At 39.5% G+C, this 19,449-nt stretch overlaps 1 protein-coding gene across 1 annotated transcript; it reads right to left on the bottom strand.

The window, feature by feature from the left end:
* Positions 1 to 4,658: 4,658 nt before the first annotated feature.
* Positions 4,659 to 6,309, bottom strand: CHRM2 (cholinergic receptor muscarinic 2). Its single transcript, XM_010222767.2, has one exon. It carries the CDS (start codon positions 6,285 to 6,287, stop codon positions 4,887 to 4,889), a length of 1,401 nt encoding a protein of 466 aa, XP_010221069.2. The 5' UTR covers positions 6,288 to 6,309; the 3' UTR covers positions 4,659 to 4,886.
* Positions 6,310 to 19,449: the final 13,140 nt, after the last annotated feature.

Genomic DNA, 19,449 nt, shown 5'->3' with positions numbered 1-19,449 from the left:
TGGGGTAGGTCAGGCTCATCCCCCTGGGCTTTCTTCAGTGCTGACAGGTGAAACGGTCTGAGTAAACACTGAACACTCAGAGAAACGCCTTCTTTCTGAAGACCACCTGAACATACACTGCATTCATCCACCATCAAATACCAACGATACCCACCTGTCCCAGAGAGTCAGAGCACTTTGGGTCATCTAAAGGAACAGAATTTCTATGTGCTTCTTTGCAATTATGGTTTGAAAAAGAAAAAGTAACCCAATGCCACTTTTCAGCTTATTCACAGTTTTGGAGCGGGGAAACACATCAGCATTTGTTTGTCATTATTCAGTTAATGCTGTAATGAAATGCGAATAACGAATCTATCGGCTATCCTGAAATATGAGGCCTGGGAGGACTGTCACACTAGTGTAACTCACTAGTTCTGTGATGTAGAAAAGGAGGTTGTAGCAAAAAGGAGGGAAGTAAAAATAGAGGAGAAATAATTGCATTGGTTGTGGTAAATGATTCATGTCCAGCTCACCCTTGCTATAATTACATTTCTAGGATTGGTTTCTCAGTGAATGCTCTGGTAGTAGTACCCTTTGGAATAAAAAGGAATTCAAGGGAATGGAGGGCTGACTGACTGCATGAGGTATAAAAAAATCTGTGCATTTTGCTGTGTGATACTCTAGCAAGAGTAATAACAAGAACATTCTCTTTTTACCATTATCTACTGTTGTTTCTACTGTTGCTTCTTATTCAGAGATGGCTTATTTAAATTGGGAAGGGAAAAAAATTGCTTTGGCTTTGTTTCTTGTACGGCTTTTTTAAATTCATGCAGGAAGGATTTATGAGATATCTCACTTCACAGAGAGGTATTGACTTCAGTGAGTGATTTGCATGTTAGAGAAGGTGGGGTTAAGGTGCTCCAATACCAGCACTCAGGATGTCTGGAAGGCAAGAGAAACTGCACACCTGTCACTAAAACAGAAGTGACAGATACTTGTTAAAGTGATGGAGAAAGAAAACTTTTTGTCAAAAACATTGACAAAAGGGGAAATGCAGGCAGAGAAACAAGAAAGGAAGCCACAACAAATTAAGAATCATCTATCCACTTTCTTCAGGGAAAAATTTTCTATAATTTAAAAAAGAAAGAATTCTTAGAAGTTTACAGCTTTTCATGATATAGAGGACCAATAAATGGGATATTATACAGAAATCATGTCCCCAGCAAGCATCTCTAAATGTGGGGCATAAAACATCTGTAGACCCAAGGCAGGGGAAGAAAAGCTTGCCTCTATTAGCTCCTTGTTTTCTACCATTTGCACTACTGACAGCTGTGAATACAGAGCCATCTAAGAGGACAGCTTTAAAAATATCAAAGGCTATTAGTCTCCAGACTACTACCTGCCAGTGTGCCCAAACAGCAGAGCACATTCAGACTCAGCAGGAGTTTGAAGCAGCAGCAAAGGTCCTTTTCCTCTGTACCTGGCTGATGATTTACCCCCATCCTGGCATTTCCTTGCTGCCCGCCAGGGTTACGCAGGTGGTGGGGCTGCTCAGGCCCCACTGCTGCTCAGTGCAACAACTCTTATCAACATGTTTCCTTCACAAGCAAAATATGAAATAGCTGGCTGATAGATTTAGCATTTGTTCCCACCAGGCTCTGTGGGTATGAAACAACTGCTCCTAAGGGTCAGTTTGAATACTCCAACTCCCATGAGCACTCTTGAGGTTGAAAAAAAAGAGAAATCTGGACCTTATTGATTTTTGGGGGAGTCTTTGGACTATTTTTCATCAAGTAATGTTCAAACCCTGTGGTATCCCCAAAATGGATCCTCGTGATAAATAAAGAGAAAATCTCAGACAGAAAGCTGACAAATATTTTCCTTAGGTTTTATACTCACTGGAAAATAGACTTCAGTATAACTTTATCTGACAATTGTTAGATCTCTTTTTCTTTTTCTTTTTCTTTTTTTAACCACAGCTGACTAATGCTCACAGAAGATGACAGTCAGATTGACACATCTACAGACTGCTGCCTTCTCTTTAGAAAATGAAGGTAGGGATGGCCTGCGACAGAACAAGTCACCTCCATGGGGCTGTGAGCATGACAGACCCTGCTGTAGCGGGCCCATTGTAAAGGCTAAGGCCTCTTCCAGCATCCTTTTGGAAATGATTAATTAAGGGGAAGAAAGGAGGAAGGCAAAATGTGCTCGCTGCAGGTTTATTTATTTTTTTTTCCAATCCATGAAGTATCCGTAAAATTTTCTTAATTTATGTGGGAAATGACAACTACCAGCCTTGCACCTAAGGTGGATTTCTTTCCCCACTCAAGGTGTGTAACAGCCAAGGGGAAGCTTCCAGGGAAGGCAACTGAGAGCTGTGAGGAGCACAGTGGAGAGCATAGCTTATAGCTTGTGTCTCTTAACCTGTGAACGTGTCCTTAGCTGTTGGAGGAATTCACAATTTATGAGCAAGTGCGAGCTTCAAAGGTCAGAAAAGAGCATTTGTTCACCTGCTGGAAAACTGAAGTTAAAAGGTGGCTTGTAACAATATACGAGCCATTCTTTCCCACTTTGGGAATCTGTATTACTGCTGAAAGAAAGGAGCAGCCGGGTTTCTTTCAGAAAACTTTTCCAAAGAAATAAGATTTAGAAAATGAACGGATTTCATTTTACTTTTGATTTTCATATGGATTTTCAACACTTTAAAAGAAAAAAAAATGATACAGAAATGAACCTATACGTCTTTCGTTTGAGCTGTCAAGATATGCCTAGGGAACGTAGTTTTGAAAGACATGCAAGCATCTAGTTTTGAAGGTCTTATCATTGCGTAATTCTTCCTTACAAGCACAAGATGATACTTCTTATAGCAACATGCTTCAAGGTGAGTGAGGATTGCAAAATTAGATCCTTGGCTGCATGGAGACACTAAAATATATTAGCATGGAATCACTAGAGGTGTTAAATCAATGAATGCATATTAAGACATATTAATCTCAGATTTAATGTGGTCTTAATTTACTGCAGTTTGATCCTCCTCATTTTCCCTTTCTGCCAGGAACTTGTACCTTGAAACATGAAAATTGTCATATTGCCAAAGTGCTTTGACACTCAGTTCCAATAAGCTTCTAAAAAGGTAAAAATTGCATATGAAAGATTAATTCCCCCATAATCCAAAAGGCTGCTATTTTGAAGTGCATTTTGGAAGACTCTAATATAGTGGTAAGAAACAATAGGAGGATTTGGTGTTCCATTTGGTAGGTGGCTTTCACTCCAGAAGACATTCTCTCGAAAGACTGTCAATGCAGCAATCTACTTTTTGGATAACAAAATCCATGGGTGTCCCTTCATTAGCGCCTGGAAAGTAGAGTTAATAAGTAGGAGGTAACTGGAATATGCAAAAAATTTGCAAAAAAGCAGTTTTCAGTAATTTCATACACTTTGTCCAATCCACACAGTGTTCAGTTGTGCTACAGTAAATGTCAAATACTGAAATAGTAAATTCTTCACCAGCTAGAAAGCATCTGAATTTGAGCAGGTGTGGAATAGTAGAGCGTGTCTCCAATTTAACCCCCACTGGCCCCCATCCAAGATATTTCAGTATCTGGTTATGTATAATCATTGTTTTCCCTCTGTCCTTTTATTACTGTTATCCCTTGGCATACAGTGAAAATATTGCTCCCAAATGACACAAGGTAACCTAGTCAATATCTTTTCCACAGAGCAAGCATTTTGTCCAGAATACACCTAGGAGGGATACTGGTTTTGTGCTAGTGGCTTAGGTAGCTGGTCCCATATGGACATATCAGTCCCTGTTTTTCTCTTTCTTTGCCTCAATAAATCAGTACAAATGAAGTTTGGGCTTGCCAAAAGGATAGTCAGGGAGCATGAATTCTTCATTCTGTAGTTCCTCAGCATATCTTTTCACCTTATTATCCAATGTTACAAGGATGTAACCTCCATTTTTCCTAGTAATAACCTTTGGTCGCTAGTCCTTAGCTGAGGCCCTTAACCTGACCATCATGGTGGCTGTTTTGATGAGACCTTCAAATTTACATTGTCTTTTAATATTCAGCTCTTGTGCCCTGGACAGGTAAGGTATAGAAAGGAAGAGAAAGTGAATCCATAGTGGGGATGCTACATAAAAGACAACATACACAAAATTGTCTCACAGGCTTTGGCTTGTATGGATGCTGAAGTAGTCTTAGGTTTCAGCAATCTGGAAATGAACGCTTTTTTCACTTTTATTCTAACAGTGAAGAGATCATCAGACAGAACTCCCTAGAAAGAGAGAACTGGCAGATTTTAAATAATAAACACATTTCCAATAGTTATATTGGAAAATTCCAGAACCAATGCAGTTTTGAAAATAGGAGCGTCATAAACATCCTAAAATAACTATCACCATGATTTGCCTAACATTAAGGTTCTTACATGAGAGTGACAAATTTACTTAGCTTTAACCTTTGGAAAGCTTCTACTGCATTTCATTTGGACTGTCCCAAATCCTTCTAAACCCCAATGACTCTTTCACGTAGTTGCTGTTAAAATTCCCTTACCCTTCCCTCCCCCCTCCCCCAGATGGAGATCTATTAGATAAATGTAGGAAAAAATTGTTATAGATTTTAAAGCCCTTCTGCAGAATACTCTCAGAAAGTAAGGAACTGTGTATCCAGTCCACATACTTGAGTAACTCCTCATATCATCCCCATGTCCTCAAGATTTATTTATGATAATTCAAAAATGGTTTTAAGTGTAGTTCTCAGGGATGGAGCTGATGCCCCATGCAGTATTTCCACTAATATCCTGGACTGCACATTCCATAGTGGAGCATAAAGTGCTATGGCATTGTTTTTTATTCAGCTTGGAACTTCTTCTCCCTTTCCATTATTAATTTTTATTATTATTTTTTACCTTGTAGCTCCTATATTCTTGTAATGACACATAAGAAGGTGCTTAAAGGTCTTCTTGAAAGTAGCATTGCAGAGAGCGTAACAAGCAGGGTTGATGGTGCTGTTGATATAACAGAGCCAGTAACCTATAGTCCATACAGTACCAGGGATGCAGGATGTGCAGAAGCTGTTGATGAGCACCATCACATTGTATGGGGTCCAGGTGATGATGAAGGCCAGGAGAATGGCCAAAATAGTCCTTGTCACTTTTTTTTCTCTAGAAGGAGGCAGTTTCTTTTTGGCCGGCTGCTTTGTCATCTTGACAATCTTTCGGGCTACGCTATTTTGCTTCTCCTCCCCATTGGTGCCTACAATTTCCACGGTCGTGTTGGTGGGCGCACAGCAGTCACCCTTTTGTGACTTGGTGACTATCCTGATGCATGTCAACTTGGAGTTCTCCACCTTGAGATGGTCCTGGGAGGCAGAAGCCTGGCTGGACTCTTTGGCAATTTCATCCTCTTTCATGTTGGAGGCGACAACACTGACAGAGGTGGAGTCATTGGAGCTTTCTTTTTCCTCCCCTTGAACACAGTTCTCCGTCACAGACTCTCCAGTGGTTTTCCCGTTCTGGATTTGGCTGTGCTCCACCCCATCCCCACTGGTTGAGGTGTTGTTATTGTTTGGTTTCACTATTTTGCCTTGGACAAGGCTGGGGGAAACTGGATCCTGGTTTTGGGCAGCTTCCTTTTTCCCTTTTTTTATCCGACTCTTGCTGGCTCGAGAGATTTGCCAGTAAAGGACAGTCATGATTATAACAGGCAAATAGAAGGCTGCAATTGCAGTGCCAAAAGTGACGGCAGCATTGGAAAAAAACTGGATGTAGCAATCCCCATCTGGGACAGTCCTTCCACCCACAATGAACTGCCAGAAGAGAATTGCAGGGGCCCACAGGATGAAGGACAGCACCCAAGCAGCTGCAATCATCATGCCTGCCATCTTAGTGGTCCGCCTTACAGGGTATGTCAGAGGCTTGGTGACACAGAAATATCTGTCAAAGCTGATAATGAGGAGGTTCATTACAGAAGCATTGCTGACCACATAGTCAAGAGCCAGCCAGAGGTCACACACCACAGGCCCTAAAGGCCAGTAGCCTATCACAGTGTAAAGGGTATATAGGTTCATGGAGAAGATGCCAATGATCAAGTCAGCACATGCCAAGCTGAAGAGGAAATAGTTGTTGACAGTCTGCAGGTGCCTGTTGACTTTGATTGACACCATGACCAGGATGTTCCCGATTATGGTGACTAGGCTGAGAGACCCTGCTACCAGGACGATGAAGACCACCTCAACAGTTTTATAGGGACTCTGCAGAGCCATCACATTTTCAGTGGAAGAATTAATGTACGTTGAGTTATTCATTTCTGTGCTGCTAACAAGATACCCAATTATCATTTAAACCTGCAGAAGAAAGAAAACAAAACAATACTATTTTGAAATTATTCCCTTTACATTTGACACATGGATGCCAGAAAAGAATATATGGAAAGAATTTAGAAGTAGCAATCTCTGTGCAGAAAGACCATTCAGCTATGACGAATTAAAATACCTAGTATTCTATTAGGCATAACTTATCAATAGGATTTGACTAAGTATGTGACAGAGTCATACCATTTGAATATAGACCTGAACTTTTAAATTTTATCATGCATTTTTTTCTCTTGATTCTATTACAAAATTTAGAATGACTTGAAAATTTGGAAATTGGATCTGGTATTGATTCCCATCCCATGAATGTACAAGTTCGGTTTGTTCATTTAAAACTGACTTCTAAATAAAATATCCAGCCCTGAGAATATGTCATTATTGTAACCTGAGGCAAACATGTGATTTAGAAGGAACTAGATCACAGAAAGTGACCTATCTTTCCTTCATGTTACAATTGGGTATACTTCTGTAAGGTTTGTGGAACAACTTTGTCCTATTTCTCCCCTCTCCTTTTCTTACACTGTAGTTGCTTCTTTTGTCAGCATTTGCAGAGATGCTGGCACTGCATCAAACTGAAATTATGAGTCTGCTGATAAAAAAGTCTAGGCCTGTTGAAGTTGATAGAAATATAAGACTAATTTCAGCTAAGCATCTGGTTATCTATGTGTGCAACATCTTTGTTGCTGTTTTCCTTTCTAAATTGTGAGATTATTTAAAGTGTTTTTAAACATTTAAAGTATTTAAAGAGGTCATCTCCCGATTCTTGTTTCCTTATAAGCTTGTTTGCTTATATCTGACTCATTTTCCTTTCAGATAATAATATATTTTAATCTATATTATATAAAAGCATAACATAAAGCATGGAGTAGCAGGCAAATGAAAAGAAAGAAACAAAATCTATTCTATTCATACTCAACAATCTCTTTCCTGCTCCATATTGACAGTTCTCAACAAACAGCATTTAAAATACTAACAATATATATTTGATAGAAGACCAAGAAAACAGCACATACTTTTGCCTTAGGATATGTACTATCCTTTTGTGCGTCTCCTGGAAATCAATTGAATGCACTGGAATTGTACAGCCAGTCTCCGAGCACTCATTATTTATGAGCTGTGCTCCAGGGATTACTGAGGCATGAAGGCCAGATGTGACGGAGAAGTTAGATCTCTTCTAATTGGAACATTTTCCTTTTTTTCCCCCACAAGGCACTTTTTTTTTTAGGATAGATCTTCTAGAAGTATAGCAGGTATAAGTGAAGGAAGACAAAATATTCAGTTAGCTTGTGTTTGGCTCCTCTACACTTCAGGGATTAATAAATCCTTCTCAGGCCTCTGTTACAAACCTGGTGATGCTTAGGCACGTACAGTCCATGTCACTTAAACAGAGCGATGCATTTTCATTGTCATTTCATCACTGCATATTTTCTTTCAGTTCAAAAAGGGGAAGTCGATGTCAAATATGAGCACAACAGCAAAAAACCTTGTAACCTCTAAGAAAAATAAGCATATCTGTGTCTGTGGAAAAGTCAAAACGCTACACCAAGCTACAGGATCTCTATCTGAAGTAATTTTATGATCTTGTAATTTATACCCAAAGAAATTCAGTTGGCTGAATGTGGGGCTCATGCATTTGTCTTTGCTTTTAAAGACAGATGAGATTTGTTTGAGCATTCTATGCAGAAGCGAACACATGGATAAACAGACAAATGTAAGGCTGGACAGACATTTTTTCCTACTCTTTGTTCACGGGTACATCCCCAGAAGCCTTTTCAAGAGGTTCAATAGAACACAACTATGAGGAGCAGTCTGATAATCAGGAAGAAATGCTTTAATTAAGTATGTGCTTTGTACAGCACAGCAAATAAGATGATGGGAATATAACAGAATATATACTCTGTACAAAAAAAACAGATACGAGAATAACCTAGACATTTTCAATCTATAGAACTGTCATTTCAGCAATTCACTGTGTGCTTTTTCACCTTACAGCTGAGCAGCTGGCTCTCCAGTTAGATGTATAAGATATCAATTTTTTGGGGACAAGCTAAGAACTTCTAAGCAGCAACGTTGTTTATGAACATTCTTGACAGAATTCATTTTTGATGAAAAGATGAAAAAACTCACAGAGATGTATTGATTTCAAAAAAGATTTCAACTGAAAAGAGTTTGCAATCCAGGGCTCTCGAGCTACCTCTGGTGACAGAGAGTGAGAGAAGGAGCAAGACAGGCTGGGAAAGTGAGGGAAGAGGATTAGGAGAGAGGATGTGAGCTAAAAAATTCATGTCTTTTGATCAGCAAGTAGGTGTTTTTGTACACTTCCTTTGCAAAATGCTCAGAGATTTTGTTTTCATTCCACTGAAAATCTAACACTAATTTTGAAACCTTGAAAGCTGACATGAATGGAAATACTATCTTCTAGATAGCTTTATTCCTTACTCTTTTCAGCAGATATTTTTATCTACTTCCAGTATGGATACATTGGTATTTCAGGAGTGAATTCCCTGAAGATAATTATTGGGATTGCAAGGAGCTAGCTGAGACCTAAGGACTAATTCACTTGTTAGGAATAGGATTTTGGTGGGTTCTTTTGAAGAGGAACAGTGCAAAGGAACCTCTTTCCCAGTGACGTCTCTCTGCACTAAACTTCCCTGCCATGACCAAGTTGGTAGGTCTGCCCTGCAAAGCACGTTGGCTACTACTGCTTTTTTAAGTACAGAAAAACATGGGGACAAATTCTGTCATCAATTGCAATCTTCTCTTGCAGAGAAGAGAATCAGTATGTGAAGCGAAACACATTTTGTGCATGTGTGTTGATGGGAGGATACAGGGCTGAAGCTTTCTTTCCCTGTATCCTTTGTTTCAGTTCTTTGCTCATATGAGCAGTAGGGTACAAGTGCTTCCTAATCCAAGAGTCTCTGAAACCTGCTGGAATGTTTTCGGTCCAATCCAGGAGGGTCTGAATCAGCCCTGTTGAGGTTTCTGTTTCTTATGGTGGCCAGTTGCTCCCTGTGTACAAGAGCACCTGTGGACTGCTTTGGATTTTGCCATGTCACCAGTCCGTCACTCCTGCTGGAGAGGCAGTTGTTATGGAAATAGATGTTATTCATCAGGCAGACCCAAGGGGCAGAGGCATTTTAAGGTTATATGTCTTCCCGTTATGAGAAGTACCAGATCTTATTCTTGAACAAACAGTGCTCTCCTCTGCAAATCCATGGGTGTGAGTTGCACAATGTGGCACTGACTCCTGTGTGTTACCGTAATTTATCCTTGTATACAAAATGCATTCCTGCTAAACAGAGAATATCCAGAAAAGGCATGAAATCTCTCCTGTGACCTGAAAAGCAACCACATTCATTTTCTGAAATATATTTAAAAATACATATGACTGGGATATTTGCAAACACCGTAATTACTAAATGGAAAAAGTTCAAGGCTATGAAATTCACATATAAAATAATGCATTGTTTGATAAGTACATGGGAACGTTTCCAGTGCAGTAGATTCTCTTCTCTAAAAGATTGTTACTTCACAGTGGAGAGAATCATCCCCATCCCCGCTTTTGACTAAGGAAAGGTTTTGGGTAGGACCAGAGCATTTAGTGGGTTGTTCTGTATGTAAACCTTTGGCACACCATGACCCCAAGTGTTTTTGCAGCCAGCAGGGCCATGACCATCAGAAGCGAACCGCTGGCACAGGTTGCTGAACCAGGATGCCTGGCACTTCCTAAAGCAAAATACAGTCCAACCTCACACAGGCTGCCTGTAAGCTTCCCAGGGCATGCCAGAGCAACAGGTACATGAAAATATATATGTCTACCACTGTTTCCTTCATTTCTCTCCCTAGCAGTCCCTAGGAACAGCACGGCTGGGGTCCGCTGAGTGGATTTGTTCCTACAAACTGGTGTTTTACTATAAATGGGCACTGCAGGCAAAATGATGCTGTTCAGAACATTCATCCTGTTCCTTTGCAGTCCCTGCGAAAGCATGCAGAAATGCATGGGCAAGGAGAGGCGATGAAGAATCAACGTCACCATTAGGATCACTACCCTTAAATATACCATACTTACAAATTACATACTACTAACTGTGCTTTTCACTAGCCCCGAGAGTATCCCATGCTTTTGACACAGACTAATCCTGTAGTGCTCATTGCAATTCTTCATTTAGAACATATCTCCAACATCTGACAGAAAACTGACGGTGGAAATTCTGGGTATATTGGAAAAACTGGCTGATATGCCATGCCTGTCAAAGTTTATTAGACAAATCTTTCTTTTGTATTGTGTATATTACCAAGATAAAAGTGGTAAGAATTTAACATTTCTTTGAATTCTATGAAGCCATATAAAGACCAAGAGATGAAAAAGGAAGCAAACAATCTGTACCTGAAAGTTGTATTTGTGATTTAAATAGGATTATTCAGGAACCTCTGAGCGCTTTCCAGCATGCAACTCTCAAGCAAAAATAAAATACATTTTTTCTGATGCCTCCTCTCTTTTTCCTTGATCTAGTTCCTCTCTAGTCCAGACCCATGTAAAATGGATTTTATTTTTGCTGGTAGCAAGAATAGATTCTTTTATTTTCCTCACACTGATTTTGCTGGTGAACTGCACTAGTGTGGATCATTCTTGACACCACTTACAGCCACAGAGTTAAAGAAAAAGAAAAAAAGAAAAAAAGAAAGAATAAAAGACAAAGAGAGAAACAACACCCCTTAGACCATGATAAATATACTAGGCACATTTATCAGAATTTGTCACAGACTTTGAGAGAGATGATAGGTCTTATTTGGACTTTTCATAAAAAAAAAATCAAAATATTCCCAAATATCAGAAGATTAAATCCTTCTCTGCATGGGATACCTTTTGCAATCCATCTGAAACTAGATGCAAAGTGTCTGCACAGTGTAACTGCCTCTGCCTGGTCCAGCTTTCTTATCTCCATGCAGTTTTGTTTCTTCCAATAAACACATGTCCTAAAAAAAAGACTTTTCCTGGCTCTTCTTTGTACCTACTTTCTCCTGTCTCCTCATGAAGCATACAAAATACATGATTTCTGCACATATCATGAAGCATTCAGTGTCCTAGAGCATTAACCAAAGCAAACTAACGCTGTGCCACTGACAACAATTGAAATAAAGCAAAAATAAAAATACTCCCCCAGAAGCTGCAGGGAACTGTACATGAGTAGGTGGCAGTGCTGGCAACAACACTGCAGCCTCAATGCTATTGTTAGGGCCTAAGGATCTGTTCAGCACTTAATTACATCTTGCTCACTGCTGTTCTAATAGTCTAAAGCTGGTTAATATAGTGCCTTGAGCCCAACTGGTTTGCATTCAAAATCGCACAAGGGAAAGTATAGGCAATATAGATGAAAATGCAGTCTGCCAGTTTCAGAAAACAACCGAAAGGAAGCTGTTTTTCCTCTAAGGTCTAAGTAATTATGTATTTCTACAGCACTGATGCTGTTGTTATTTTATTGCTATTGTTATGCTGAGGATCACCCACTGGTAATAGAGCACTTTTACATTGTTATCTTTCTGAAAATGTAGTTTGACTTCAGGTATGTTTTTGGTGTTAGCATTTTTTCAGGACCTGTGCAATCAGGAAAGTATCTGCATTCTGCCTTTAGGCAGCTGACATCATTCTGAGTTAAATTGTGCTTGTTATTGCATTGTGCAAACCTGGAAAACATAGTTAATATGCATGATTTTATCTGTCTAGATCCACAGAAAGAGATTTTTACCTCCTGGAAAAAAAAGGAGATTATCTTCCTTCACATTTCTGCTTATTCCTACTAGGACTCTAGATAAAGAACTCTTCATCCCAGACTAGTGAGCAAATGGCAACTCCTATGGTCAAGATATGGCAAGGTTTCTCTGGTGGATCCATCCTGGAGTACATATGTATAGTGTGGTTGCCATATGAATAAAGATGGAAAAGAGCTGGATGGTCTATAGTGTGGTTGTCATATGAATAATGATGAAAAGAGCTGGATAAAATGATCCATATCTCTCCCTACATGCAGCTCTGCACACCTCAGCCTGTCAGATGTTCTTACACATCGGAGGGAACATACAGAATGGTCGTTGAAAAGACAGGGTCTGTTTCACCAATGGCTTTCAAGCAATTTATCTTTGGAAAGCTAAAGAAAAAAAAAGGAGAATGTTATTTTTAACTTTTTCAGGTAAGCTGCAACATGCAACAGTAGGGGACTGGAAATCTATTTACAAAGATCAAACAATTTTATTAACCCAAAACAATTTTATAATCTTTAAGTAAACAAAGTGACTGTTGGATGATGGAATATGATAGGCAAAATGGAGACACTATTTAAGCAGGATAGAAGAGGCTTTTGCTGTCCTCCTCACATCCTTGACATTGACTGGTTTCTATGCCATTTCACCTGACATTTACAGTATCTGTAAGCAAGTGCAGCATCCAGGAGAACGAGGCTCCAATCTCAGAGCCTTCCATGAACATCCCAGGCCTTCCTTCATGTGCATCTCCAGGAGGAATGGGGAAAGAAAAAGAAATGAAAGAATGGGGAAATATTTGCTGGAGTGTTATTAATATCATTTGCACAGCTCCTTTAAAGGATTGGTTAGGAAGTGAAAGCCTCTGCAGAGCTGCCAGAGATCATGTCAGCTGAGGACAGGACAGGTACTGTAGGAATCTGTCTGCCCATAATGATGGTCTGAGAAAGAGCCATGCAGTTGTGTTGGAATGATCCCATGACTAGTGGTTATTTTTAAACACCATTTGTACAAGGAAATCTTATCCATGCACAGCCTGGTCCACAGCCCAGCACATATTGTCAATTAGCTACAGCAATAGGGCTCCCAAGTTAAAAGACAATGTTCAAGAGTGTATCTGCAGCTGCAGAGAGCTCTTTAAGAACATAAATATGATAAAACATAAGTAGTGAGAAGTTGAAACTCTCAGAGGTGATTCAGAGATTTAGACTGCAGTACCTATTGAAACAAGTGGAGAACTAGGAACTGTGGCTTAGGAAATCTTCGATGTCTCAGTACACTATGTGAAATGATGTTTGGATCTCAGAAAATGTTGTCTGTGATTAGAACTGGGGTATGTTCAGTGAATAAAGTATCTGTAAATGTCCTGATGCAAAACTGGCCTCAGCAGTGTCCTCGCAGTGAGATGCAGAGATGACTGCTTGTCTATTAACTAAGCAAAGGAGGAGAAAGAAAAACATAAAGAAGAACCTAAGTGAGGAAAGATGCCAGAGTATGTGATGTTACTGCATCCTGCCATGGAATCTGCACAGTAACTCCACTGGTGCTCAGCACCTCATGCGGGTGAATTCCTCTTCGCTCTCCTTGCAAGCAGTCTGGTTATTTGGGCTCAGTATGAGCTGCAGAGTTTTACTCTAAACATCAATAACAGAGCGCAATACATACCACACCCTATGTAACAAATATTAGATGCTAACAAGTGTCTACTAAATATTAGAACAAGGCTAATTTTTTTAATGTGGCCCAACTACCTCCCTCATGTAATTTTCGGTTTAAGCAGGGTTTCTAAAGTAGATGCCTAAATTTCTCACCCTACAGCTCTTTCTAGAGGGTTGAGTTAAATGGATAGGATCTCCATCTAGAGGCGCATGAGGGCACCTACCATGTAAAGCAGGCATTTCCTGCAGGAGTGCTTCAGTATGTGCCCTAAGTTTAGGTGCAAGTTAAAGTTCTGTAAGGAGGCATATCTTTGATATTTTATTATATTTTTTGAGGATCAGAGATGTAATTTAATAAAATGCTGAAACCATCAGAACTGGATGTTCTTGAGGAAAATAATCTGAATACTGAACGAGATAGGATTGTCTACTGCCTAGACATGTGGGCTTGGGTCTGAGGTTCCACCTTGTAACCACTATTATTTAGTCATCCTTTTGGGCTTGATCCAACTCTAAGCCCAGCTCAAAGTGATGTTTCAGAATGGGTCATAAATGGGCCAGAAGAATGGCTGGTGTCATCAAAATGCAGCAAAAATAGGCACTAGTTCATGCTATTCACACGGCTCCATCGGCAGACCCAGGTTCATTCACGCTTAGAGTTTATAGGCTGGCTATAAAAATGAAATCAAAATAATAGATTGCAGTAGGTCACTTCACTTTTTTGCATTGCCCCAGTGCTGCTGTAAGTGTACTGAAATTCTCTATCCTGGTCCACCTGAACAAGTCAAGTTTTATCTGAATATAAGTAGCTTTTTCAAGCTCTTTAGATAAAATACTTACATTAGAACTTAGATTATTTTTTTTCATATCCTCAGCCCCTGAGAAAGGTTCATTTGGTGGAAGAGTTATTAGGCTTCTGTTAAGACTGAATTGAACAACATCAGATTCTTCTCTGAAGAAGCAGTGTGTTGATAAGGAAGTACTGCCTCCGCAGCCCAGTACGATTTGGAACTGCAGCGCTTCATTATCCTCATATCACCTGTATTATTGAACAGAAAAACCTCACGAGAGCTACTCAAAGTCCCTGGGTGACAAGTGGCAAAGCGGGGCAGGAGGAAAAGGTTCAGAAGGCAAACTAAAGTTCACTTATTTGTTCTGAATATTTGGAGTTAATGCCTGGCACCTAGAGCTCTTACTTAAAACATGTGCAGGTAGATTGAAAAAACCCACATCCTTTATGTTTTGACCTAGTTAAAAGGATGTGCTTCCCCCAAACCTGTGGTAATATTGGCGATAAAATAATAATGGAGAACTGTAATACAACATCCAGTATTTTGCAAAGGACCACAGATTAAATCCTCAACCTGCCAATGAGTCCAACAAAGATGCTATGGTATTCTGGCAAATCTCCACAAATCTCTCCAAGTCGTGGGGATCCTTTTGGGATCCTGAATAAACCTGTGGAGGCTCATGCTCTCCCTCAGATATTTTGTAGCCTTCAGCTGTGTCTCTGACATGAATATTAGGATATTTTGGGGCCAGAGAGAGTCTTACTGAAGTTAAAGATTTTTTTTTTTCCTTTTCTCCTTGTTTGGAACTGGTGCTAGCACACTGCTTTTAGCAGTAATTTCTCTATTATCTATCAGGTTCAGATGCAATACCTCTAGCTTAGCCCTACATTAGGGCTAAGCAAATACCATTTAGACTTTTTATCAGTCCTTCATGATTTTATCTAAAGTTTTCAATAACTTTAGAATTGAGTCTGTTCTCCTTAAGTGTCCAGTGATCTTGGACATTTTTACATACCTCCTGTCTTAGCGAACATCAATAAACAACAACAATACCTAACATCTAGATTCAGAGCACAGAGAAGAAAACTGATCCAGATATAAAAAAATTGGCCCAAACTGTTTGCAAGAATTTAAACACATATTGAACCCAAATTCATACTTATTTCTGAGAGAAAGCACAACAGAGCAGCATTTTTTTCTTTCTTTTCTTTAAGATCTGTGTATTTCTGCAGACCACATTTAAGGCAGCAATAGTGAAATAGCTAAGAGACTCTTAGTTAAGAGACTAATTAGTGCTTTCCTTACTGCTTTGCTTATCAGAGTTCCTAAGTTCTCAAATCAAAATTTATATTTCTAGGCCTATTTTGTAGTTTGAAAGATGAACTTGCATGGATAAGGAGGAATATAAGATCCAAAAGCTCCCCCTTTTCTGGAAAGATGATAACAATATTTACTTTCGTAATCTATTTTGAAATGTGAATCTCCATGATCATGTCCCCTATGGCAAAGCAGAGAACCTCAGAGATCTTCCTTCACAAAGGAAGGCAAAATTTATTTGGCACTTTGTCCATAGCAGTTATATTCACTGCTGCTGCATTATTAATAGACTGTCTAAATCTCTGACTGTATCATATTTCAGTACCTGCTTTAATTATAGAGACTGTAGTTGCAGACTAATTGAATTTTTACTTTACTACTGATTTTAGAAATCCATGTCTAATTTTGGCTCTGATGCATGGCTCTAGATATTGGTTTCAACACACTGCAGTTAGTTACGCTTAACAAGGTAAAATACCTTAGCGCTGCATATGAATAATTTACTGTGGCATTAAGAGAAGCCCTTATCCTATGTTAAGCAATAGCATAATGTTTAACAAGGTTAACTTAATAACAGAAAATTGGGAAACTTATCTCTACGTAACTTCTGTTAAAAATAGGCCAGGAAGATTGAAGCATGCAAGCAAATAGTCTCAAGTTTTCTCCTCTCTCAGTTTTTAGAGAGATGGTGCAAAGGTTGTTCACATCAATCTTTGATATTACTTGTACGCTTCCAAAAAGAAAACAACAGGAATGTTCAAAATGCTTTTGAAAGTGTTCAGTGGGATTATTTGAAACCAAAACTTTTAGGAGCCTAAGGGCTAATAACTAAAATAGGATAGAGAAGTGTGGGCAACTATTGCATGCAAAGAGCTCTCTCTGTGAAACATGAAAAGCTTCACAGACTGCAGTCACTTGTTGCAGGGGCCTCAGTGCAGCTTTTCCCTCCTGTCTCCAGGCTCCTGTCATAGGGGAAAACATGTGTGTGGGGAATGTACTGTATTCTACACACAAGACTGAAAACTGCTCATGTCACTTCAGCAAGGAAGACTTTGAGATAAAGAGCTTCCACAGAGTGATGGCGATGAATATATGCAATGGTCCTTGCATCTCAGTATAGTTCAAAGATCAGTTAATACCAAAGAAAGAAATTTAGGACAAACAGGCTAATTCCGAAATTCAGGCTTATAGAGACTGTGCTTTTGCATTTTATTGAATGGGAATTGTTTTTGTGATAAAAGCATCATGTCAGCTTTTTTCCTAAGATTGCTGCAATAATGATTTGATGGGTATGAAGACTTTTTTTTTCCCATTTCTTCTGGTATCAAGCATCTCAAGACTGTTTTTGATTTATATCTTGCACTTCCATAGCTGTGCTATAGATTATAGCTGTGCTATAAGCCTTCCTTTGGCAGGCTTATTGGTTATTTCTACATGTCTGCCATTTCTAGTTCTTTACTTCAGATGGCCTTCCCACAGCAAATGTGTCAGAGGGGAGAGGACTACCATACTCTGAACATTTTGTTTCACCCTCAACATCTGCAATATCACCCACTTGACCCTGTTCTCTCAGTCTAGCTCTGTCTTTACTTACCTTTTGAATAGGAAGTTGATGATGAAGCAAGCTTATGGGAAGTGAAAAAACATCCAGAAATGGAAATGCTATTTGGAAATGTGCTTAGGGAACAATCACCTCCATCAGACTTATGAGTTCCTGGGGTGCTGAGATTAAATCCTCCCCGCTGTGCCATGGAACAACAGCAGAATTGCTCAGCAGCAATTGCTGCATCATAACGTGCTTCTGCAAGGCATAAACCCATTCTGTGGGCACCATGAGAGAAAGGCATATTGAGAGGTGTGGGGAAAGGAAAAAAAAAAAAGCTGAAAGTGAGAAGGAAATTATAGAAGGAGAGCGCTGTAGGCAAGACTGAGGTCTGAATGAAAAAGAAAGGAATGAATTAAGAGAAAGTAAGACAGAATGACTGCAAAAGAAATGAACAGGAAGTTCTATGAGAACATTCAGCTGGTTGAAAAGCAAGAATTCCTTTCCAAAACCTGTGGATGAAATGGCAATTTATATGGTTTTCAGTTCTCCTGACACTTCCTATTTTTTCAATGAAATAACCATCATCTTTCCTATTAGAATTGAATAACATCAAAATCAAAATATTTTTTAACATTTCTTTGAATGCCAGTGCCCTTTTTTTTACTCTACAGCTGTCCTTTCCCTACCAGAAAATAAACAAAATAAACCAAACACATGAGCAAAAACTCCTAGAGAAAATTCCTTCAGTTCAGTTACAATCAGGTCTATTTTTTCAGTTTGTTTTGAATGGTTTCTTCATAATACTGAAACACTTGAAAGACTGGAAAAATTATTTACAAATATTTTCGTGTAGCTCAAAACAGCATTTTTTCAAGCTGTCATCTCTTATTGCCTGTTTGTGGCAGAAACTCCTTACTAAGCCCACTTCTAGAACCTGTGTTATTATTCCATGCCAGTCAGTGGAGAAATGAGCTAGTATTCTCTCCCATATCTTGCAAATTGAGTAAAGTTGTCCAAGCACCTCAGTGACCCGAAGATTTGAAACCTCTCTCACAAAAGTCACTCAGACTTTTAATTTCCCAAAGCATATTGTCGTTCACTGATACTTAGTCTTCATAATCCCTTTGGAGAAGAGGACTGCAATAATTTTCTAAAACATTATGCATCATTCACTAATTGGGAATCCTAGCATATTCCATTTTCCAGGAGATATGAAGAGAGAGTAGGATTTTTTTTTTCCTCTCCATAGATCGCTTTCTGTTTCCTGTGCTATTATTGATGGTGTCGATATGAACTCATTCCCCTCATGCCCAGCCATTTTTTCTCGCTCGGTTCTGGAGCTTCTCTCCAAAAGGCATGAGATTCAAATAACCAACCAGAAGCGCAGGTGTAAATCTTGTTTCAGAGCAGCTGAAATCATTTCAAATGACATTTCTCTTAGAGTTTCTGTGTTGCTGCCTGCAACCTTTGGTGAATCCAAGTCACAAGCGAAAACAAAGTGAAAAGAAGTTACATAAAATAAACACAGAAGTGAAAAGGTAACTGAACTCCTGGCTCCCCTGGAGCTGGTTGTCAGGAAGACCACATTTCTTCTGTCCCAGCTAAACCGGCAGACTCACATCTTAGCACTGTGGAACAGCCACGGCTTCGTGTGAAGTCGAGTCCAAGGAATTTGTATCTTTTTCCCTCCCCACCCCCCCACCTTGCTTTATTACTAAGTGCTGCCTCTGCATCTTTTCCTAACAGCAACATTCCTCCTTCAGATCTTTGCAGTGACTCTGCTGGAGGGAGAATCAGGATATCAGAGCTGATATGCAACCTGCGGGCCTTTGTGGTGAGACAAACCCAAACCACTCTCTGCTTGTCCTTTTCATTTCTTCCTTTCTACATACTGCAACATCTAGTTCTCTTCCAGCCTCTCTGACCTTTCATCCTATTCTCCACTTGATCAGCCTCCTTGCTGTCCTTTTTCCTGAGGTCACACTGTGCTCCTCTCCCTTCTTCCAGCCTAGCTCTTAACTCCTTTT

The sequence above is a fragment of the Tinamus guttatus genome, unplaced genomic scaffold (genome assembly GCF_059628265.1).
Source record: "Tinamus guttatus ecotype Peru unplaced genomic scaffold, ASM5962826v1 Tinamus_guttatus_pri_ptg000125l, whole genome shotgun sequence".
NCBI lineage: Eukaryota > Metazoa > Chordata > Aves > Tinamiformes > Tinamidae > Tinamus > Tinamus guttatus.
Note: the sequence above shows the minus strand (reverse complement) of the source record. Positions and strands in the feature narration are given on the sequence as shown.

Bases quoted from the DNA above. Each gene is read 5' to 3' on its own strand.
- CHRM2 (XM_010222767.2), bottom strand. From the start codon at position 6,287: ATGAATAACTCAACGTACATTAATTCTTCCACTGAAAATGTGATGGCT.